Source organism: Limulus polyphemus, unplaced genomic scaffold (assembly GCF_000517525.1).
Source record: "Limulus polyphemus unplaced genomic scaffold, Limulus_polyphemus-2.1.2 Scaffold1505, whole genome shotgun sequence".
Taxonomy (NCBI): domain Eukaryota; kingdom Metazoa; phylum Arthropoda; class Merostomata; order Xiphosura; family Limulidae; genus Limulus; species Limulus polyphemus.
The window spans coordinates 78,147-103,376 of record NW_013667115.1 but is presented as its reverse complement, the minus strand read 5'-3'; the positions used below and the strand labels follow the sequence as shown (position 1 = coordinate 103,376).

At 31.1% G+C, this 25,230-nt stretch overlaps 1 protein-coding gene across 2 annotated transcripts in view; it reads right to left on the bottom strand.

Annotated features, from left to right (window-relative positions):
* The window catches only part of LOC106463862 (AP2-associated protein kinase 1-like), a 66,261-nt gene extending 41,240 nt beyond the window's left edge, over positions 1–25,021 (bottom strand). The window contains exons 1-7 of one of the 2 annotated variants that reach the window (XM_013923942.2): positions 24,942–25,021; positions 21,485–21,708; positions 12,902–13,020; positions 11,735–11,840; positions 4,360–4,499; positions 3,416–3,537; positions 2,436–2,517 (exon numbers count right to left, since the gene is read on the bottom strand). In XM_013923942.2, coding sequence (XP_013779396.1) covers positions 2,436–2,517; positions 3,416–3,537; positions 4,360–4,499; positions 11,735–11,840; positions 12,902–13,020; positions 21,485–21,611 — 696 coding nt within the window. In that variant the 5' untranslated portion in view covers positions 21,612–21,708; positions 24,942–25,021. Of the gene's footprint in view, positions 1–2,435; positions 2,518–3,415; positions 3,538–4,359; positions 4,500–11,734; positions 11,841–12,901; positions 13,021–21,484; positions 21,709–24,797; positions 24,816–24,941 lie in introns of those variants that run through there. The other variant, XM_022391480.1, reaches the window with a different exon arrangement.
* Positions 25,022–25,230: the final 209 nt, after the last annotated feature.

The window sequence follows — 25,230 nt, the reverse complement described above, 5'->3', positions numbered from 1 at the left end:
TTATTAGTCTATATTCTTTGGTGTATTATTTAATTACATAAAAATTGTTAAGTGCTTTACTATAATCACTAAAAAAAATCAGGTTTAACCCTCCTTGGCAATCATGGGCAAGAAAAAAGAAGATTGGGTAAGTACTTTATTTCTTGTTTTTCATATCTATTCTTTATTTATTATTATAAAAGTAACTAAAATTAAAAGTATGGATCTTTTTAAGTTATTTAAGACTAGATTAGGTAAAATAAATAATAATATAATTAAAATGGTTCATGAGGCACGCACGCGAGCAGCTCGTGGGTAATGTAATTCGATAGCGTAACATGAGCCGCACGTTCCCCAAATGATTTACAACTTATAATGGTGGGGATAGCAGTTAGACGCGGTTCAAAGGGCAAAAAAACAATAAAATTTAATTATAAATAGATGTATAATGTTACAAAGTTAGAGCTACTTAGGATAAATGTAGTTTCAGGTTACAATTTTAAGTCATTCTAGAAAGAAAAGAAGGTTAATTTAGGTTTATTTAGATTTTTTTTTTTAGTGGTTATGAGGTCGGTCAAATTGACTGATCCCATTTTGAGATAGGGTAGAGAAAATAGCATATAAACTATAAGGATTTAGTGAAAAAAAAACGTTTGAAATGTATTTAGGAGGTTTTAGGGATTACACAAAGGAAATTTGAGATTTTTGAGATGATGAATAGTATTTTTCATTTTAACATGAAAATTACTTTGCACACAGACTATTCAAAACAAATACTCAATACATTCATGGACAAAACTTTATTTTATTTTATTAAAATACTTCACTAAGAAATATGACTTTTTGTATGTGAAAGAATTGTAATATTAACTGAAAGACTGCCAAATTTCGTGAAGATATACCTAATATATATAGAGTTATAAGTATTAAATTTATATCAACTTTAAAACGAGTACAAAAGGTCACATGACTCAAATTGACAGACCCCATGTTGGGAGAGTTAATAGATGAAAACCTTGGCTTTCTATTGGTTATACATAATATAGTATTAAGAGTAAGACAGAGCTATTAACAAATCCTGAAAAAAAAAGGATGTGACAGGTGGGTGTGGCAGGAGGGGTCTGATTTTCTATTTGATAGCTCTGTAACCAAACAAGATTGAAGGCTATAAAAATTATGGTTTATCTGAGCAATGACAATTTTATAGCGAGTAATTTACGTTAAATTTCATACTTATTGGAGGGGTGGTGAATAAAATAGAGAAGAAGGGATGCCTAGAGAAAATATGTCACATCTCTCACATTAGGGGAAATTCGGGATTTTTTTAAATATTGCCTTATAAAATTAAGAACTTAAAATTTATATACTATTAAAATATGGATTATTAGCTACAATTTTATTCTGTGCTAATTGGTATAACAAACAAAAATTAGTTTAAATTCTGAATGTCACTAAAACCTGCACAGTAAAGAATGTCCATAGCAATAGGGTTAAATTCCAAACTTTTAATAGTTACACACGAATAATAAACTTTTTACGTTTCAATGTTTCTCTTTGAAATAAATCTGTGAAAAAGGTTTCTAAGAGGGCTATGTGATTTCTATAAGGGGTGTTGAATTGGAAAGATAGTCATTCAATGATCAGATAATGCAGTATGGTGCATCTCATTACACTCAGCAGTAATAGTATTTAACAAAAATAATCATATTCATTTAAATAAACATTTCTATCAGCTTGGCAGTAAATCTATATGAGGTCTTATCAGACAGAGTGCATCTAAAGCAGCCCAGCTGGATTAGCTGCAAATGACAGACCAGCCACTTAGAAATTGAAACTTTTCTAGAATGTTTTATGATTGGTACTAGTTGGAAAAATTACAGAAAGCTTTAATGAAAAAAAAGTGTAAATTTTGTACTTTAACAGTTGCCTTACATACAAGACTTAAATAAAACATTTTAAGGCCTTGATTTATAGCATTGAAAATCAAGGTTTTACATTTTCTTATGATTTCAAATAAAATTTGGATGTAATTATCTTGTTTTCTAAAATAAAGGTCACATAAAATAAATTTTGCCTAAATGCTTTACTGTTAATGACTTAACTAACAATGATTTTAATTTGTAATGGTTGATTGTTTGTTTCTGGCATTCGTACTAAACTACACATAGGTTATTTGTTCTAGATGTTCATACTTTTGAACTGATAGACTAGAGGGAAAACAACTAGTCAACGGCACCCACCACAAACTCTTAAGCTACTCTAATCAAATAGGGTGATTTGAGTGTCACTTTTATAATACTCCCAAATCCTCAGAACATAGTGTTTGATTTTTTCTGCAGAGAGGTGTGAGCCATGTACCCCCAGATTCTCAGTACAACAGACTAACTACTAGGTCACACCCAATCCTACAAAAATATAAAATATCTTTATTTTCTTAAATAATAAGAGCTACACACCCAAATGTCAGCTTTGGTTGTTATAGGTTTCCCACAATACAAATCTACCATTTCAGGTGCTCTATAAGACAAGGTGGTGTACCTGTACAAAAACAAATTTAAAAAAAAATGTTAGTGAAGAAATTTCTAAAATATAGCTAAATCTTAATAGATTTTCATACCGTCTATTAATATACAAAGTATATTATGTATCAGTTCTTGTTAAAATAGCATTTTCTTCATGAAGAAACAAGGTAGACTGAAATATTGCAAGTCTCAATGTAAACATTTTAATAAAACAAACTCACTGAAGCCCATTCCAGTATCTTTAACATTTTATTTACTTCAGATCACTATTTGTTGTGATTAAAAACTGGTTAGCCTCAGGTTTCTACAATCATAAGTTTAAATCAATCAGTGAGATAGTTTTGAGATTTTATTATTTTAATTCTCTAATACACATTTGCCATCCAAAAATTAAAACTGTGGTTTAGAGGAATGTTACAGACTGTTTATGAAATATACTAATATGTTTTTCTCTTTTTTTTTTATTATGTTATTTTTAAATTTTTGGTAATCTTTTTGTAGTATCAATGTAAGTTTTTAAACCTATCAAGAATTAAGGGCTTTGGAAATTTTAAAAATTGTTTTGATTTTATACAGTAAATTTTACTACTTTTCCACAACTAACTTTGGATTGTTTTTCAATAAATTTTTATATCGCTATATATAGTAACATGTTACAATGATTCAGTACTATGTCATTTAAACAAATATATCAGTTGAAATTACTTAAAACTACAGTTTTCCATACCCTTCCATGACCTTATAAAATGTATGCATTTTGCACTTTTCTAAACTTTTAAGACTCGGAGTATTAAAAAAATAAAAGTTAAACTTTTCTTAATTGTGTGTGTGTCATGACAAATTCTGAGTCTATCACAGAATGTTAAAAAAAATAGACAAAATAAATCTTACTAACATTTTGTTCTGAAACTTACTTTGATATTTCTTCTTCAACAACATTAACTCCTTGACTCTGGGGATTTAGAAACTTTGCCGTAGCACTTCCAAAATCACATAAAACATAGTGACCGCTATCACTGATCAATATATTTTCTACCTATAAAAGCATTTAAACTTTAACAAGTTTTTCTACCAGTTATATATATAACAAAAGTTTAAGACCAATATATCTACAAACACAGAAAGCTTAAAATGTTTTCAATGTCATATAATCTTTACAAAATGCTTTTGAAACTAAAAAAAATAACCTTTTAAGTTGAATAATTTAAAACTTACAATTCTGCCATCTAAAATTACATGTCTAATATTTCAGAATGAAAGCTTGTATAATATAAATGTAATTGAGCTACTGCCTTTAATAAACATCACATTAGACAATTGATTTTATAAATGCTGAGCCTTTGTTGAGAGATTCAAAAATTACTTTTCTGTTTTATTTGAAATTAAAATCTGATGATGGCTCAGATTATCAAAATCACTCAGACCCAACTTCCCCATAGAAATCCTGAAAATAACTTTTAGAAACATATGCTGAAATCATTTTTATTCATTACTCATGAAGTGGTATATTTTTGAAAAACTGGATCATTATTTTTCTATTGCAATTTCTAGTTGAGATAATTTTAGGAACTAACATATATACATAATTTTGATATTCTTTAAGGCTCATAGTTTGGGTTGATAACTGACAGCAAAATATAATACACAGTTAAGTTAAAGCTTTAAGACTGAATGCAGTAATAGCAATCAAAAGCTTGTTATTCAAAATTAACTATTAAGAGAAGCCCTATGTATTTTAATTTTGCTGCAATTTGCATATTTGTATAAAAAACGATATTTTAATAACATTATACTCAAAAAGAGGTATGTTTCAATCAAACTCAAAACTCAGTGTGAACATTTTACAAAACATTTCTACCTTGAGATCTCTATGAACAATAGGTGTTTTACAATGATGAAGTCTTGACACTGCTTCACAAACATCAGAGAAAATTCTCAACACCTCATGTTCTGTAAATCCTGTGTGAAGTTTCTCATTCATCAATTGTAGTACACGTCCTACAGATATTAAAAAAACACAATATTTTATTAGTGCACACAAGAGAAAGGTACTTAACATTAAGAAGATAGGTTTTGTACTTTAAAAAATCCATTGGGATAATGATGATTGGCAGGAATGAAAAGACAGAAGACATCCCACTTAAGCTATAATAATAAAAATAAAAACTGTAATATTTCTTTTTTCATAAAAAAAATTAAAATTACAAGTTTCAGGGGGAAATATTCTGAATATAAAAACTATATGATAAAACTGACAATTAATGCTACAAATAAATTTTTAAAAGAAATAAAATAGCATGTTTTCCAACATTGGGGCTGTTAATTTTTTACATTTATCTCAAGTATAATTTACAGTTTAATTATATAGTACCAGCAATATATAATCTAAATATGCATTTTTTAATTGGTATAGTAATTTGTAACAAGATGGGCATGACAGTATGGTTTTGTAAACATTCTAACCAAAACAAAACTAAGTATTCTTTCTAGTTGCAGCATAAAAATATAGCTACTATTCTGAAGGTATGTAAATTCTAGTGGAGATTCTAAAGTTTTCTTTGTTTGCTTTAACACTAAAAAAAAATTTATCACACAAAATTTATGTTTTCCTTAACTCTATAATAAACATGCAGAGATACTGAAAGGAAATTTACATTGATGGGGTACAGAACCACAATAAAATGAAAAATTCCATTCACATGGAAGAGAGGGTAAGAAATTAACTTTTAAACTTTCTACTGATTTCAGGGGTAGATAACAGGGCTACCACAATATACAATTTGTTTGCCCTGTTCCAATTATGGTAGTCTGTTATTATATTTCTAAAATATATATATTTCAACATGTGTGCTTGATGTATAATACCACCTGTGAAACAAGTGGCAATAGATATGCTGAAAAATAAACTACTAAATAGAGCACAATACAAAATTACAAGTGTCTAGCAGGCAGTTGATCAATGAAAGTTAACATTTTTTACATTGAAAATGTAATTTTGATAGGTACTTACCTCTTCTCACCAAAAGTTATCTCAATCCTGGACTGCCCTCTATGTATTTCTAAACATTTTTGCTAACAGTGCACCAGTCTTTTATACCTCATCAGTTTCATGCCATTTCAGAACTTGTGCTGATCATGTGACTACCCTCCACCAATCATACTGTGCCCTGCATACTAATGCAGATAACTCACTCTACTATTCTAGAGTAATCCTCACTTTCAAAAATTGGCAGGTACAAACCAAAAACACCGGAATATCAGTGGATGGAATGGTAGGGAAGAGGTTAGTACCTATCGGAAATACATATTCAGTGTAAGAAAATGTTAACTCCCCTCACCCAAAGCTAGAATCCCACATTGCAAGGGTGGAGGGACCAGTGAAAGTGCATCAATATCCAATCAAGCAGAAAATGACCACACTGAAAAAACAGGTGTGCAAGAATATGAAAAGAAAGCACACCTGTGGGGTATAGCACTACTTCTGGAACAGATATGCTCTTCACCCAGTAATTAACACAGAAACAAAAAGAGGGTGGAACTGAATTAGCAAGCACCAATACATTCAGAAAAGAGACCTCCTCCCCTCACCCAAAGCTAGAATCCCACATTGCAAGGGTGGAGGGGCCAGCGAAAGTGCATCAATATCCAATCAAGCAGAAAATGACCACACTGAAAAAAACAGGTGAGCAAGAATATGAAAAGAAAGCACTACTTCTGGAACAGATATGCTCTTCACCCAGTAATTAACACAGAAACAAAAAGAGGGTGGAACTGAATTAGCAAGCACCATTGCATTCAGAAAAGAGACGTACAGTCTCGAATAAGTGGAAAAGTGATGTAGAACCATGGCTTGAAACAGCACATCATTAACAAACCTAGAAAGTCTAGTGTGGAAGTGACATTGAGCTTGTATAAGCATGTGCCAAGGGTAGAGTATGTCAAGTGCAGTCTATTCGGGCAAAAAAAAACCAGTGCAAATGCCTTGTATAAGATACTGAGATGAACAAGTGCAGTCCTCCCAGGCAAAAAACATCAAGGGGAATCACCTAGGATACGTTGGATGAATAAAAACTATTACAGACATGAGAGTGATCTTGAGGGTTTTCGTAACCAGCCCATTGTCAACAGATACATTATACTTTGTTCACATATGTAGCAAGCCATAGTACCAAACATAGTGATAGTAAGCCACAGTATGGTGCCAGAGAAAACGAAATAACTAAATGTGGCTAGGACTGAAGGACCATGAATTGTATATGAATAGGCCAAGTGTGGTCCACCCAGGCAAAAAACATCCAGGAAAGCACCTTGGGATATGTCATATTATACCAAGTGCAATCCATCTGGGCAAAAACATCCAGTGGAAGCACCTTGCATAAGCTTGTAAGATCAACAAGAGTGGTTCACCTGGGCAACACCCAGGGGAAAGAACCTTGGATACATATAATAAAACCAAGTGCAATCCACCTGAGCAAAAACATCCGGGGGGTGTTTTGGATCTTGAATATTATGTTATTGTATAATCATTGTTCGGTAACGAGTACAAACACAAAAGCCCTCTTCTCGCCAAGTGGGCACACATGATATATAGTCTAACTTTGTTTGTTATACAAAACCCACTCAGGAGGAAACCTCCTTGATCCACAACTCCAGCAACTGGGAACTACAAGTGGCAAAGGCTCCACTCCTATGCTCCACTAGAAGAGGGGGGTGGGGTGGCAATACACATTGGGGAGTCCAGAGGACAATGGGTGTCTACAATTTCCTATTTTGAGAAGCAGAAAGACACCAACTGGAAGAATCATGGGTCAGTAGGAATGGGCAGAAATCTCCATCTGCTTTACTCATGATGTCCATAAGTGATGAACCTTACATATAAAACAGTGATAATTATATATACACACACCTCTGGATAAGCAGCCGGTGGTCTTAAAGAAACATCTCATCTCAATAGTGAATGTTATAGAAGTATACAGATTGCTAGTATAATATTAACCATACCTAACCAGGCAACACTCAACACCAGGCGTGATCCTGAAATATGAAGTAGATCAATTAAATAAGATACAAAATTAAATATGTCAACTTACCCCAGTCAAAGACAAATAGACATGTGTAGAATCACCACAGGAGGAAAACAATACCCACAGGTAGGCTATGTAGAGAACATGCAACAAATGTATTTGGAGTTGTCCACATACCAGCCTGAATGATCTCCTCCAAATGATGGCAGATTCGAGCAGCTAAAGACACAGTTAGATGATGAATGTGGTGTGAAGAAACATTATATAAATGCTGACTTTACATGGACAAGTCAGAATACACCAGTCATATGAGTTGACGAACCCAATCAGTGAGCACCAGGCAATTGATCACTGGAAACAGAGGAAGTCCATGGAACAAATAGATGGGAATGAGAACTATGAAAGGAGGTAGTACGAGCCACTTAACATAGGAAACAAACTGAACATAGTTGTCAATCTGGATCCAAATAGGAGTACAGGTGGGATATGAAAGGTAACGAAATAGAAGAAAATGCTAAACAACCTTCCTGGGCAGCCAATATCTTGGGAAGGAAGACCCAATCCAGATAGAGGATAACACACGAGGGTTGGTAAAGGATGCGGGAAACATTAAAGGCATAAATATTAGAATGACGATGACCCCATGCCAGAAGGAAGAAGAAATAGGTCTGAAGGGAATATGTTACAAGGAACACATTACAATGGGTTCAAAGGAAGAACTGGACAGGGCATGAAGGACAACAATGAGATCCCAATCCAACAGAATAAGGGATGTGGTGGACAGACCAAATGAAAGAAACAGAGAAGGACGGAAATAACTAGGGAGGAGAAGGCATTCCAGAAGTGGAAGGTGTTTGACACAGCAGCCTTATAACTAGCAACAGATGACATGGACAAACCCTGATCAAACAACCAGGTGAAGAATTGGGACAGATGAGGAACAGAAGGATGAAATGGGTGGAAGCCACAGTGAATGGTCCAAAGTCTGAAGGAATACCAATGTCACTGTACACTGAAAAGGACAAAAGGTCGAAAGGAAAAACGTTACACTAGGGGTGAGTCTCTAAGCAGAGGCAAGGGACCAGGCAAAATCCACATCAGAACACAGTTGTTGGAGGAAAGACCAGGACAGAGTTAAGAGCAGGGGATATAACTCCAGCAAGGGCCAGAGCAGAAGGCACTATATCTAAGCAGGTCAATAAGGAAAAACAAGCAGAACACGACAAGGAATGGTCTGGAGATGGGAAAAACTCTGGAGAGGAGTTTGATAGGAGAATAGGTATATTAGTGAAGACCCCTCCAAACCGGACTGAATGCATCTACTCCCAGAAAACAAAAGGAAGGATACAGAGCCCAACAAACTGCCAAAAGTTCCTGGAAGTGGAAATAGAGAGTAGCCTTCTTGACCCACCATTGACCAGAAATCTCTTGGGAATCAAGGAAAGCCCCTCAAACCACCAAGAAAGCATAGGTAAACAGATGAGACTCCTGACATGGTGGAGTAATGGGAACCCCCAACATGGTCAGTTCTCTGTTCAGCCACCAAGCAAGGTCGGCCCTGATCACAGGGGGAAATGTAATGGGATGGTCAACGAGATTATGGAAGAAGTTCTATTGGTCAAGAAGTGTCTACTGAAGGGAACGCATGTGAGCACAAACCACGGAAATGAAAGCCCACATCACCAAAAGAGAGAGAGAGAGAAAACCCCTTGTGCAGTGAGGAAAGATGAAAGTAGGGCCATTGAGACTGCCCATACTACATCCCTGAACCAAAGTGAAGAAATCTTGGCCCAACGAAGATGGGAATGGAAGAAAAAAAATATATAATAAGATATTGAGTGGGGTAAAGAATGGACCTCTCCAACTGGATCAGAAAACCCAACCCAATTAGCTTCCTGAAAAAGAAAGCAGGCGTGATTTACTGACTAGGTGCAGGAAGACCCAAGGAGTGAAAATGACTGACAAAAGAGCATACCACTCGACAAAACACATGGAGCCAAAGAAGGACTGAATGGCAGCACCCGAAACTGGAAGATACGACCCACATGGACAAAACAAAGAAATTGATGTGAAACTGGAGCACTAGCAATATGAAAATAGACATTCATCAGGACAATTTGGTCATCCAGAGTCCCAAGAAAAAAAAAAACACAAACCAAAGTGATAAGTAGGACTCCATAGTGAAGCGAGGTGGCTCCAGATAAGAGTTCAGCCAGAACGGATCTATAATGGGTTTCCAATCTCCAGAGGCACAATAATTAGACTGGTGTAAAAACCAGGTTGAGTGGGCACCACCCAATCAACAGTCCCTTTGTGAAGGAGGTCTTGAACAGACTAGGCAAGATGACTGGAAGAAATACGATCCAGAGGAGGGAAGGAAATCTGTGAAGTGGGTAGGGGGTAGAACCCACAGAACTGTCATATAGTGTAGCCAAAAAGATACACAAACTAAACCTACTTAGAGAAAGTAATCAGGACTGATGAACTAACAAAACTATGAAATTTGTAGTCTACAAAGTACATAAAAATAACGAATTTGCAAAACTATGAAATTTGACTTAAAACATAAATCAATAAGCAACGCCTAAAATATAAAACCATTATAGGTATATGGAAGATAAAAGACGTGTAAATATAGAACTTATTAAGTCCACTCAAAGAATCAATAAAAAAAGGACAAAGTAAAACCTACCCCAAAGAATTATAAATATCAAACTTACCAAATACTGAGCAAAGAAGACATGAAAGACCTAAATTATAATGTGCAGAAATTAGGTCAATCCACACAAGCCCATATAAACTCATTAAACATATGTATACCTAGTGGGAATGAGGAATATACACTGAAAACTTACCATAGATCTCCTTGGAAAAAGAACAATACCTAACCCTGGAGATTACATGGAGGTGCGGTAACAGGTGGAAAGTGCCATAGAAAGAAATTTTCACTCAGTAGTTATATCCTTCCTCTCAAAAATCGTAACATGAAAGGAAAAATCATCGGCCAAACTTAAGATACGAAAACTCCCCACAAACTAAAGCCTGTGCTTCCCTAGCAGATATCATTGATCCTGAGACTTGGGGATTCATGTCAGAACCATTGTCTAATGTTGCTGGAAGTACATCATCTGCCATATTAAAACACAAGAAGTTTATATTGATAGAAATTTGTGATCAAGCACAATAAAAATTTTGTAGAAAGTGAGTTAAAACACATGTCTATACAATAAAATGCCAATTCAGAAAATGAAGATTACTCTAGAATAGTAGAGGGAGTAGCTGCGCTTGTATAGTGGGTGAAGTATGATTGGTAGAGGGTAGTCAAATGATCAGCACATGTACTGAAATGGCACAAAACTGATGGAGTATAAAATTTTAGAAATTCTTTGAGGGCAGTTCAGGATCTATATAGCTTTGGGTGAGATGAGGTAGGACCATTTCAGAAATGCACCAAGGTAAGAAAATGATTTTCATTAAGTACTTCCATTTATACTCTGTAGTTGTATTAAGTTCATAACCATGTATATAATATTTGGCCAATGATGAGACCACAAATTACCAAGGATCAGCCACAGTGTCATCACTTAGCTTTAAAACTAGTCTAACTATGGCAATACTTGACCTTCTGGTAATATTGATGGAGCATAACATAATTCAGTAACAAAAATATTCAAGTGAAGCTTTTATAAAAAAACTTAACCAGACTCGCTGATTCCAGCACACTTGATGTGTTTATTTCTACACTTATTCAAAGCACCAAAATAAATATGCAAACATTTACTACAAGCATAAGTTAAAATTGACTACAAAAATGTAAAAGTTTTAATAAAAATATTTAATAACTCTTAGAAAAGATTTTGTTTAGTTTTATCAAAGAACGTATTATGCCTCTGTGTCATGTTTTTTCCCTGAAATTCATGTTTCAGTGAAGAAAAGATATTAACAAATCTGTTTCACCATTATTACAGTTTTATTAGAATACATAATTAGTATTGCTTTATATAACTTACAGAAATAAATTCTTTACTAAAAAAAGAAAACTAAAACAATGCACTATATACATAATGAAAAAGAAACTAATTATTTTCATAATAAAGGCAGTTTTTCTAATTTAATTTTATATTTTTAAAGCACCCAATATCAAGCAAGTAGTTTTATAAGCATAATCAGAAGGCAACCATGATTTTTAAGCAAAGAATGTATACATACCTCTATAATAATGCATAAGCATTAATACTTCATAAACACCTCCTCCAACATGTGTGATGCTGGAATCTACTAAACCAATAATGTTTTTATGGCTTCGCAGACTACTCTATGAATAAGATATAAGAAGTAAAAACTGCTTCAATTTCTAATAAAAAATATTTTTTAAATACATCACAACACAAATCTATTCTTAGTCTAATACTCTTATATTACATAAATATTAACATTTCCAAAACTATAAATAAATGTTTAATGAATACTTGTATCAGTAACTTTTAGTGGGTTAAGAAAACTATAAAAACTTTTAACTATAAAAGCAATATAAGTATGAACAAACATTTTTTTAAGATATAAAAGTGTAAATATTTTTTTTAATTTTCTTGCTTCATTATGATTTTTGTTTTGTAAAACAATATATATCTCTTGATCCAGACAAACTAATTTAATGATTCTAAAACATTTCACAACAAAAATATTAATATAAAATCTGTGGTTTATATTTTGCTGCATTAATAAAATAAAACTATGTTTCTGTAAACCCAAGAGCATTACAATATTTGGATCTACACACACACATACTATATGATCCCTCTGTAACAATGCTTCACCTTCTAGATGTTTGTCAACCATTAAAAGAGCACCTATCTTTCTTTACAAATATCCATTTTTATAACAACTTGTAGCCTTTGTGAAACTTGTCAATATTTAAAACAATAATTAGCATTCATAAAAATTGTCAGTTTTTACAACAGAACCTAGTTTCATGGGAATTATCCATCTTTACAGTGATATCTAGCCTTTTTGAAAACTGATCAAATATACACTAATATCTGGCTTTCATGAGAATTGTTCATCCCTACAACACCCCCTGGTTTGGTAAAATGCACTAAAACTGGCTTCAGATTTAAATCTAATGAGCATGATCTAATTTTGACTTTAACCAATGCTCTATGAAGAAGCAAATCAGTAAGAGAAATGTATTTTATACGAGGCAGTGTTCATGAGATTATTAAACAAATGAGCACAAGCAATATGATACAAAAAAAACAGATCTATAAAAACTTCAATGCACGAATGAATTATTGGAATATATATAATAAACAAAAAACATTCAAATATCGAAGATATAATTTAAAAAACAACAACAAGAATTTAACAGGTACTTACTGCAATATGGATTTCCCTTTTACATACAGATAAGTCTGGTTCATTATTGACAAACATCCTCTTGAGGGCATATCTAACGTTGTTAGTCCCCTTAACAAGAAATACTAGAGCAAACCCACCTATGAGAGAAAAAAAAGATTAATATAAACATCTAAAATATCACAACATATTCTGAATGCAAACTAAAGTTTTTTTTGGTTTTGTTAACAATAATGATTAAAAAAAAATCATAATACATTTTGTTAATATACTTTCTACAATGGACACTCATTTCTCTTACTGGAAAGTGTTATGTTTACATTTATGATTACTATATTAAAATTATACTATAAGAGCGTTAGGTTAAACCATAAAAAAACAAAAACTTTGACAGAATAATCAATTAACTAGCATACATTATATAGATACTTTTAATAAAAACTCAACTAATCAAAGTTCAAACAGCAAAGCAGTTAAGAATTCAGTTACATTCAATTACCAGTCCGTGTACACAACAGCAAACACAATAAGTTGCATATATGTTGAATAACAGTTTCATCTATACAAGAAATCATACACGGCTCTTATCATGACTACAATTGAAGCAGCTGAAACATAAGTTATAGTTCAATTATACAAATTGCAAAAAAAAAAAAAATGCAAGATATTAATTACACTTTTGCTTGGATGTGTTTCACTCACAGCCAGCCCTAGGCAAAACTGTGGCCTGTGCAAACTTTTTTTTTGCTGTACCCCTGTCCCTACCGGTTGCAATTTCAGTTTTGGTACCCCTTGTGCAGGGGCACACATTCAACACCTCTATGGCTGGCCATGGTTTTACTAGCTAAATGAAATTCAGTAAGGATATTTTCAAAGTCATACAAAATCATGAATGGAAGTATTCTCACCCAAGATATGTTCTTCTTGACTAGAAAAAAAATTGAAGTTCAAAGAAAAGGTATACTAAGTTTTACTACTATTTTGATGAATTTTCACATTTTAAAGGAAACATTACAATATCGTAAATGTTATGCAGGTGTTGTGAGGAAAAAAAAATAATGAATCATTTATATGTAAAGTACAACTGAAACTTAACTTGCACAATAACAATATGCTTAATCTCATTTTGTTGGGAAAGTTCCAGTAATAGAGGAGTCTTTATAGTAAATTTATTCTATGCATGATTGCAACTACATTGACAAGTTTCACATCATAGAAAGTGTTTTTACTTTTAGCACATTGTATAGAAAACTCTTTGTTAAAACTTTCTAAGCTCACACTTTTATGTTTGCCATAAAATACATGTATATTACATCTTGCTAACAAATATAGTTCAAAAGGTTTTGTATTTTTCAAATGTTTTGTTCTTTTTTGAAGTACAGTTTACTAGATCACAAAAATGAAATGTTTTTAACAAATACTGAATATGAGTAACAAACCATTTATCTAATAAGCTTTGTTGTTCTCCAAGCATTTAAGTATTTAAGACTTTAGTTTTTTGTTCATATACCAGAAAGTAGTTCGTTTTTTGAGTTATATTAAAGAATATAAAGCAATAATTTAAAAGAACAAAAAACTCTACATATACTCTATTTTTCATGTAGCATACACAATAGTTTAAAAAAAAACAACAGAAGACAATTTCCTTTGAGGAAGAACATTCAAACAAATCTGTAAAATATCAGGTTTGAATTTATCAACTACTTTACAAGCTTCCAAAACCAAGGAAGATCAAAATTTGATTATCATATAATTTAAGAGGTTAATTTGATGTTCTGTAAGAATTGTTACTCACGTAGCCTTTGGATTTAAACTGAATTTTCCATATTTGACATATCGTTACAAATGAGAGAGCATTAATTTCCAGTCATCTAATAATACATGTTTTGTAAAATTCTTCCTAGAAAGAACTTTTAAATGTTTGCCTACACGGCAAGTAACTTGGATTCAAATAATTGGAGAATTTCATAATTCTATGTTATATAAACATAATGATCCATTTTTATTGGTTGCTTTGTAGTAAATGTCACACGATAACTTCTTGAAAGATGAGGTTTGCTGTACAAATATTAACAGGCAATTATTTTCACATGCTATTGTACCTTACAAAATTTCCGAGTTGTTGCTATACTGCATATATCAACTTTTCATATAATAGCTATATAATAAAAGTTTTCTTTTTTTTTCTGATACTTCAATTTTCATAGAGAATTATTTGAAATATTTTTATTTAATTTATGACAAAAATTTCATTTAAAAAATGCAAGGATTAAGAAAAATTAAAGAGAACTGCAGAAGATGTGCAATATTTTGGGTAAAATTACAAGTTTCATTGTTTTGAAGTTCGTGCTAAGCTACACAAGGGCTATCTGCACTAGCTGTCCCGCATTTAGCAATGAAAGACTAGAGGAAAGACAGCTAGTCATCCCCACCCACCGCCAACCCTTGGGCTACTCTTTTACCAACTAATAGTGGGGTTGACTGTCACATTATAATGCCCCCACGACTGAAAGGGTGAGCATGTTTGGTGGGAAGGGGAGTCGAACCCGCAACCCATAGATTCAGACCTACTGAAATCAATAATGTTATGTGATAAGTATATTGGCATTAATTAACAATAAAGTAGCAGTTCCTGCAATAGGAGAGCAAACTTGGGATTGTTTAGAAACACTGCTATATAAAGCTTAACTTTAAAATCAACCTTGTTTTGAATTATAATCCAAAATTTTATTAATATAGCTATAAGAACGGTACTAGGTCAAGAAATCATTTTCAAAATAATTTACAACATAAATAAAGTCATAAGGTCATAAAGTATACTCTGCTCTCATCAAAATAAATATTGCTGAAAAAGTCTAGAGGAGAGAGGGTTAGAGGAAACATCTCTAGATCCAATATACACACATTATAAATGTACACAGAATCATAAGTTATACACATATATACAACAATTACAATCCAATCCTAACAAATACATAAAAAACATGTCTCTTTACAGATTAAAGCTTTTCTTGGAATAGCACATGTATTCCAAACTAATAATGCCATAAAATCATTAGAAAAAGAAAAACTACATATGAAATTTGACATTGTTGTATTCACAAGTAATTTGTTCACATTATTAAAGTTTGTCTAACAGCATAAAGTACATACTGATAATGTATCAAAATTACAAAAGGAAAAAGTCCACTCGATCTAAGTAATATTACCATAAGGCAAAGTAAACTAGCAAGCCACTGTGATCCTTATCACAGTTTGCATGTGTAATTATCTATCTTCAAGGTTAGATATTTCACTTTCTTCTCTACTTCAAAACTACATTTAAATGCACAGGGTACTTTCTACTTGTGTTCATATTCCACTTTACTATGGAATAACAAAAAAAACTATAAATGACATCTAAAACTTAAATAGTCTGATTCTGAATGTTAATTGCTGATGTATCATCCTGAGATTAATGCTAGATAAGATTTTATATCTAGTGAAATCGTCTATAATTTAACAAATGTTCATTATCTTATAAAGAAATTATAGGTTAGAGTACAGATGTTTGCTACCCACTGCTAACAGCAATTCTCCAGTTCAGTCATTACTTATTAGATGTACAAAGTACTCAAGGACTTAAGTTTCAGTATTTAATGGATTAAATAACTGGATGACCATACACTATTGAAAAAATGACTTAACTTGCATGATTGATTGAAAAATCTCTTGACCTTTCAAGTAAGATGTCTCAGCTATAATTACATGTAAGATGCAATTAATCACATTATGTGTATAGCTGGAGTATATAACACTTGTGTGCATGTGTGTCAATTTTTCTTATACAAGTTTTTATATATATATATATATGTGTTTAGCTTTTTAAATCACAGAATTTACAACTTCAAAAACACACTGAAATGATCTCAGATATGAAGTACAAAATTAGGTCAAGGTTTTAATTTAAGAAAATCACTAAATAAAGCAAAAACTATTTGGTGGAATATCAAACTTCACCTTGTAAAATATAACAATCATTTTAAAAATTATTTTATTCTTAGTCTCAGCCTGTTAATACTTAAGAGTTGCAATTATAAATTAAGCTCCAAAACACTGGCAAAAACTCATTGCAATATATGTATTTTTTCTTCTTCTTCTTATATTTAACAATGAAATTTGGGAAGTGTTATCCATATGCAATTTTAATGTTCAGTCAGTTTAATACTAAACATTATTTTGATTAACATTTCTAAAGTAGTAAAGGTGATAAACAACTATTAATGGATAACTATATTAACCTAAGTGCTAACAGACTGAGATTGTTTCAAGTGTTTGGGTACTATGTACAAATGAAAAAAGTGTGTTTTTGGTGACCTAGAATGTTTTCTATGATAAACATAATAAAAAAAAATTCTAAATTAAAGCCATCCTCATGAATTTCAAAAGCAACTAACCAAATGGTTTTCTATGCATCTATATAAATAATCAACAAAAATAGTAGTATCATCATTGACTTTAACCCTTTTTTTCAAGTGTGCACGTGCATCATCAAAAGTTTATAGGTGTATTTAGTATCATGTAGTTATATGTACGTTTGCATTTTTATTTCAAATTTAACTAATCTTGTATATTAAACATACAGTACATACCAAATGAATAACTGTAAATTCTTTAACCTTTCTCAGATTAACTTTATTCTACATTACTAAACAATAGATCAAATTTCTCACTTCCCAGAAGTTACTAAAACATCTAGGTAAACGGCTTTGTACTCTTGAGGTTACAAGTCAATAACTACTACATTATAGCATTTGGCAATGACCTAAGAGTAACTATTATCTTGTTTATTGATCTACACTTGGCAAAAATTCATATGCACAAAATGTAATACTTTACACAACTCCTTCAAAACAGTGCATTATTTTTTCATGAGCTAAAATTTCTTCCTACTACTACACATGGAGAAAACTTCATTAACATTTATTATGTAATTAACTCAAAGACTTCATATCCAATTTTTGTGAAGTTTTGTGAATATTACTGTATTGTACACTTTTAATAAGTCTTGGCATATGAAAAATATCAGTGTATTTTTTCACCATCTCTGACAGTGTTAAATGATTTTTTTGTTTAGCAACTGTGTTACAAATTTGGCTGATAGATATCACCCCTCTAACTGAACTAAAACTGCTGACCTACACACAGTACTGAACTTTTCACATAATTAATACCCGAGTGGACTGAAAAAGATCAACATCATTCAATAAATCATAGAAATTTGTGTTTGAACATTATTTCAGATTTTAGGCTTGTTTTTTATACTGCTAACTGAATAACTATCTCTCACACATTTCTAAGTGCTAACCCATAAACATTATCAGTAATTTCTTTCTTATGGTTATTTTTTGTGAACTCTACAACTCTCTGTATTGTATATGTATATTTAGTTATTTTTCAGGTGTTGTAAGTTTGGTACATCAAAGTATAACAAACTCAAATACATTGGTCCATCAGACAGGGCAGCTAAAATTGGTTCCCACACTCAGTCAAAGGGACCATTTTAAATTTTTATTATTGCTTTCCCTATGTTCTTAGCTTCACTTTTTAATATTATGAACTTTTGTTTTGGTAACTTTCCACCTGAATTGTTGCATTTTATTACTGTTGCTAGGTGACATCAGTTCTGATTATTTTGTGTACAGATTTGACATTAGTTGTCATGGTATCAAGGTTATATTTATTTTTCATTTAACATGTATAAATGTATAATCTTTGTAAAGTTTGTGGTGCTCTGAATTATAACAACATTATTTTTAATATTTTGTTGATAACAGTTAAGACCATTTTGAATTGGTGGTATATTATCAGACATTTTTTTTTCTTCATTTAAGTCACTTTTATTTCAACTGCCTGAATACAGATAATCATTTCACTTCAGTGCATAACCATATTATGAATATGTAATGCAAAGGCATCATCCAAAACATGGACACATTTGTCTCTATTATCATAACTAATTTGAAAAAATAATCGATGCTGCTTTATATTTTATAGAGTAAAGTTTTGAATTTTTGATATTTATCACAGAAACAAAGTTGGATCACTAATACGATTTGCAAACTCATTAACTAAAATTTCATAGGTGAGCATTATATCATCATCAGAATCATGATACATTAAGTTTATCCATTTAATTATAGAAGTTTGAAAGACAATTTATACCCAGTTTATGGTTTCTTAAAAACAAAATTATGTGAAAATCAGTTTGAATGAATGAATGGGCATAAGTAGACAGGAATACCACATAGATATTTAAACAAGTATGCTGAAAGTAATGCATGTTTCTGCACCTTAAACAATGCAGCTAGAAACAATTTTTTTTATATTTGTGAGGTACAAGATTAATGTATGTTTGAAAATTCTTTCTCTGTTTTTTTTATTTTTTTCATAAGTTCCATTCAGAAAACTCAAATAATAACTGTGATATTTGATGTAAGTGAAAATAAACTTATAAAATATGTAATATGACATTAAGTTATAAAATTTCTGTTATTCATTTTTTGAAATCACAACAAATGGAAATTATAATAATAATTGATAGGTAAAATGTGTTGTCCATTCCTCATATAATCAAGTAACATAATGTACTGCTGCTGCTTCAAACAGCTCAAATGAAATTATGATACATGGGTGCCATTCTGAAATTACCAATAGTTCCATCTTCTCTCTGATTTTCCACACAGATTAAAATGTCTCCAATATAATAGGATACAGATGTAAATATTAATGAAAATCTGTCAATTCAAATATTATGCTCATGAGATACATAAAAATGTCTTTATTTTTTCTCAAAATACTCACAAGTCCAGCCCCCCCCCCTTCTCCACACAAAAAGTGGACAAGAATGAGTGGAAGTCTACCATTAGACATTGTGCATCATATGTTTTTGTGTTTGTACAAGTGTGGCGATTAGTTTTAAAGTGTCTTTAGCTGGTCCATTGAGATAAGTAGTAGGCCCAACTCAGCTGATAGACTACATCTGACAACAGGTTGAACTTTCCAAAATATATTTTCTCTAATAAAAATCAGTTATGGTTATGACTTACAATTAATCAAATAGATCCATATCATTTGCAGTTTAAAATTATATTCTTAAGAAACAACAACTTGTTGAAGAAACTTGGGAAACAAAGCTGAAATGTATAGAATTATCTTTTGTTCTGTAAATGTGTCAAAAACAAACAGTAAAAACACAACAATAAACAAATGAATTGAAATTTGAGTAACACTACTCTGTATGTTATTCTACCCTTAAGTTATAAATAGTTAACTTTATATTTATTTTTTTATTATTTTAAAAAAATTGTAAAAGTATCAAGCCCACAACAAAATAACATTATTCAAAGAAAGTTAACTCAATGAAGTTGATTAATATAGAACAAACAACAATTCTCATCAGTAATACTTAAATACTTTCTTCTTTTTAAAAAAAATTATTCATCAACAGACTTTTTAACAATAGTAGTTTCACATAAAATTACAACTTTACATTTTCCAATATTAAAATAATTCAAATTTGTACAACTATACATACAGTAAAAATATATTGGTAAAGAGAAAAAATTGCCAATGTTGTATTATTATAGCTGGGTAATTAACAGGAATTTGCTAACTGATTAATCATTGACTTCATTAATTGATTACTTATCAATTATTCTCATGTGACCAAAGACAGCCCATTTTTGTAGTTTTGTGTTTAAAAGCAAACAAACACAATGACAATATTCTGACTACTTGGACTGTTGGAATTATATGAAATAATAACAATAGAAAACCATAATTTAGATACGTTGATTATTTTCATGACATTAACCAATTTAATAGTACTTTTAATTACTAGATAGTAGGAATAGTGAGTAATCATTTGAATCACAATTTCTGTTAACAGATTATTGTATGTGACATTGATTGATGTAATTATGTTCATAGCTAATCAATTATATCAATTAATTGAGTTAACCCCACCTCTTTATTATGCTTTATACAATAAAAATGTGTTAAACATATAGGTGATAACATCAGATGAAGCACAAAGATACTAATAAAGAGACTAGCACAGAGTTAGCTCAGCAGGAGTCACACAGAAAACAAAACTGTTTAATATTCAGGTTAATAAAAGTGGTCTTAACTCTTAATTTGGAATAGTGCTGGGTAATTACTGGAAATTGATGACTGATTGTCAGGCTCATTAATCAATTACATTTAACTAATCAATTCCTCTCACGAGACTTGGATAGTTGGAATAATCAAAAATAGTAATTACTGAAAACACTAATTTCAATTAGTTGACTGTTTTTGGAACATAATCAATTGAATCATAATTTCAAATAATTAATTTTTTATGCAACACTAACTGATTTAATGATGCTTATAAGTAATTGATTATATTGATTAATCAAGGTAATCACCCAGCTCTAATTTGTACCTTTTCCTATATACGTTTCAAATAAAAAATTCAGAAGATTATTTGTTGATTTTATCTTTGGTTTTCAGTTTAAATCAAGCTATTTGGGTTCTATTAATAAGCAAAAAATAAAATAAATACTGGTAAACTGAACAAACCTTCTGCAATTATGTCTTCAACTGTAACACTAAATCTTCCAACATTGAATATTTTCCCAACAAAACTTGTGGCCTCTTTTGGTGTCTGCTCAATTTTATTTTCAAACTTAGAAAAAAGTTTCTTCATGATGAAGTCAGCCAGATGAACAGCAGTTGTGTTATTCAAAAAAGGCTGCCTTCAGCAACACCTGGATTTCTAGAGTAGTCCTAGGTAAACATTTCACCTGGAAAGATCAAGTAAGAATACTACAATACATAAAATGTTACACAACCAATTACATATCTCCACTACTAGTTTGATGAGTATTTTATACAACTGAGCTACAATTTAAAACATAAATGAAGTGTAAGTGTGTAAATATTTTTAATCTCCTTTTTAACCTACCCTGTCTGATCTAATGACTATTTAAAAACTTTGCATTAGATATGGAACCTTATCATTTCTAGGCATAAAATGAGTACAGTGTACAAGCCTAAAAATGTTTTTAAGACTTCCACAAACTCCTATGCTTGATTACACTTTATTATGGCAACATAGAAATTACACTCAAATATAAAATGTATTGATAGCCAATTTGATATTTTTATATTATCAACCAGTTAAATATTAACACATTTTAATGAATACAACATTGTGTAAATTCAGGATTTTGCCTGCATATGCTAATCAATAAACAGTCTCAATAACAAGTTCTGATATTTGTCATTTACGATGCTGAAAGTCTGTTAAGGCTGCTTCTCCTTTCAATGTTAGTTCTGGTAATATTTAAAGCTAAATTTGTGTAGTTTTAACCAAATTTAAACTTATTGATAGAAAAAACAGAAGTTAATATAGTAATGCAGTACAAAAAAATATTGAACAGTATAATATGATGTTCCTTATGGACCTCTGCTGACTGATGATTTCAAGTTTGTTATTGTGTTTTTTCATCAATGCTTACAGTACTCAGTTTTAAGCAGGGTGGTATGTTTTCAACAAACACACATCATTATGGCTACAAACTGCTTCTATGACTGTTGCTTGCTGACTTACAGGGTTTCTTTAGTATGTGATATACGAGTCACACAGAAAACACAAACACTACAGTTAATTCCATTAATAACTCTATATGATAAATGTATATCCCAAGTGTAGTGAACAATAAGTAACTTGTAAAGAAATTGGTAATTTAAGAGTTAAAAAGCATAAATAATAGTAATATATATATAATTGATCAAAAGACTGATGTTATTTAATCAAGTAAAACTTGTCCACTGTAAGAGATTTCATGTCTTCAACAGTGGGCAGTATTTAGCTTAATATCCAGAATATGCACATTTCATTAAATATTATTATTAAAAGACAATACAATTGTAAAACAAATATTCAAAATGTGTATGAGATCAACTGTTAAAAAACAACAATAATGCATTAATAAATAAATAAATCTGTAGTAAAGAACTATTCAAGAGAAGCCAAAATACTTGTGATGTTAAGACCAATACTTCAATTGTGTATAAATAAACAAGTGCATTATATTATATTTAGCATAATAAGTGTCCTCTATCCTTTATATTTATATTCAACTACCAACTTGATAATGTTACTTTACACATTAAGAGTTCACGTCATCGGAACTAATGTTCCAAGTGATGTGCCTGAGGGAAATGTGTTGGAACTACTGCTATTCTTAATTTACATTAATGACATTGGAAGGGAATAATCAAGAAACTAGCCAAGTTTGCTTATGATATAAAAAATCTTAGATCTAGCTGGCCTTAATGAGAATGCTATGATTTTCAGAGAGACTTCATCAGCTGATTAGTTGGACATACACAAACAAGATGGCATTTAAATTTTGATTATAAGTACACCGATATTCATATGGCTTATCAAACGATAAATTATACATGTAACTTACATGAGAATACTTTTTATTATGTGGATGAGTTAAAGGGTCTTGTAGTATTTACTGGTTGATGCAACCTGCAAGTCTTTGAGACAATGTCCCGTTGTAAATGGTAAAGCTAAAAGAATTTTGAGTTGTAAACACAGGAATAATGGCTACAAACCTAAAGAGGTCATGATTTCATTGTAAGAATTACTAGTTTCGCCTCATAGAAGTTTTACATGTAGTATGACTTATCTTAATGATTCAGGAAGGCTATCAAGTTTCTAAAGATGATTCAGAGAAGGGCTAATAAGATAATTTCAGAGATGGATGGCTTGTAAGTTGTAATGATGATGGGTTAAGATCTCTTAGTTTGTTCTCTTTTGAAAATAGAAGGATCAATGTCAATCTAATTTAAGCATTGAAAATGATAACTCATAAGACTGATACATCAGATTTTTTCACACAGAATTCTGACAGCAGTATAACAAAAGGCCATAAATTTAATATTTGGAAAGATCAATCACATATCCTGTTGAGGCACTTTCATGTCTCAACAGTGGTAAATCTTTGGAACAAATTGCCATCTAGAGTGGTACATGCTGTAACTTTGCAGAATATAAAGGGAAAAGACAAATAAATATGGGGAAGATCAATACTGGATTTATTAGTTTTGTTAATGTTTAGAGAGGTTGAGTTATGCTTGATGTGCTAAAAGACTCCTTTTGGTCCCATAATTTATAATTAAAAATCATAAAAACACATTATTTAGTATTCAGAAGACAAAATTTCAAACCAAAGAATTTGCTTACTTAATTGAAGTACATACACATCAGTTTTGCTACTAGATATGATCATTAAAGCATTGGTAGTGTCTCTTTTGTGTGTGCCCTATGTTATTTGTATTAATAATCCAGCATAATTCTAATATTAATAGGTTGACTGGATTATAAAGTCATTTAGCCAATCACATTCTTTGCCTCTTGGTGTCTACAACTTACAAGTGCAACAACAGCACCAGTCATGTATGCTAGCATTCTTATATTTATCATAAATAATTACCCAGCTGTTAGTTTGAATTTGGAGTACATGTTTTACTTAACTGATAACAAAACCCAGTACTACCACACACACACACACACGGTCCCCAATTTGTGAATTACAATTTCACATGATTTTAAACGTATGACAACACATATGGATAATTACTTTTCAAAATTTAGGCCTAAGTTCATTATAAATCACATTAGCAACTCACAGATACGGTGTATGTTAATCATAATAGTTGAAATAAAAATTCAGTTTTGCATTACTGTTAAGCTCTGGAACTTAAAAAATATCCAGTGTTAACGTTATAACTTATAAGATAATAGTAATAACGGTAACACTATTAACTAATAGATTAGTACTGTAAATTGTAATACGTTAAACAACAAACTTACATTACAAAAGCAGAAATAATGTGTTGTTTTTTAATTAACATTAATTTTTTGAAATGTTATATTTTATCTATTCACTATAAAAGTATAACTTATAAATATATATATAGTATAAGTACAATATTAACAATGTTAAATGTATTTTACATGTTGTAACGTCCAAGTTTTAACAACCACTGATCAAAAAATCATTATGAACAAGCTTCAACCGGATGAAGCCTGTTGTTTGACGTTAAACTTTCCAACTTCAAACTTGAATAAGTACCATTAGCAGTTCTAGTAGTAACAATACTCGTAGTAATAATTACTAGTATGTCAATTTATGATTTAGTTAGGCTTAAAAATACTTAAATTTAAATAGACTACAGTACAACACTATACACTAAAAATATTAATAATGGTAATAATACTATTACTTTTTTATTACAAATAAATA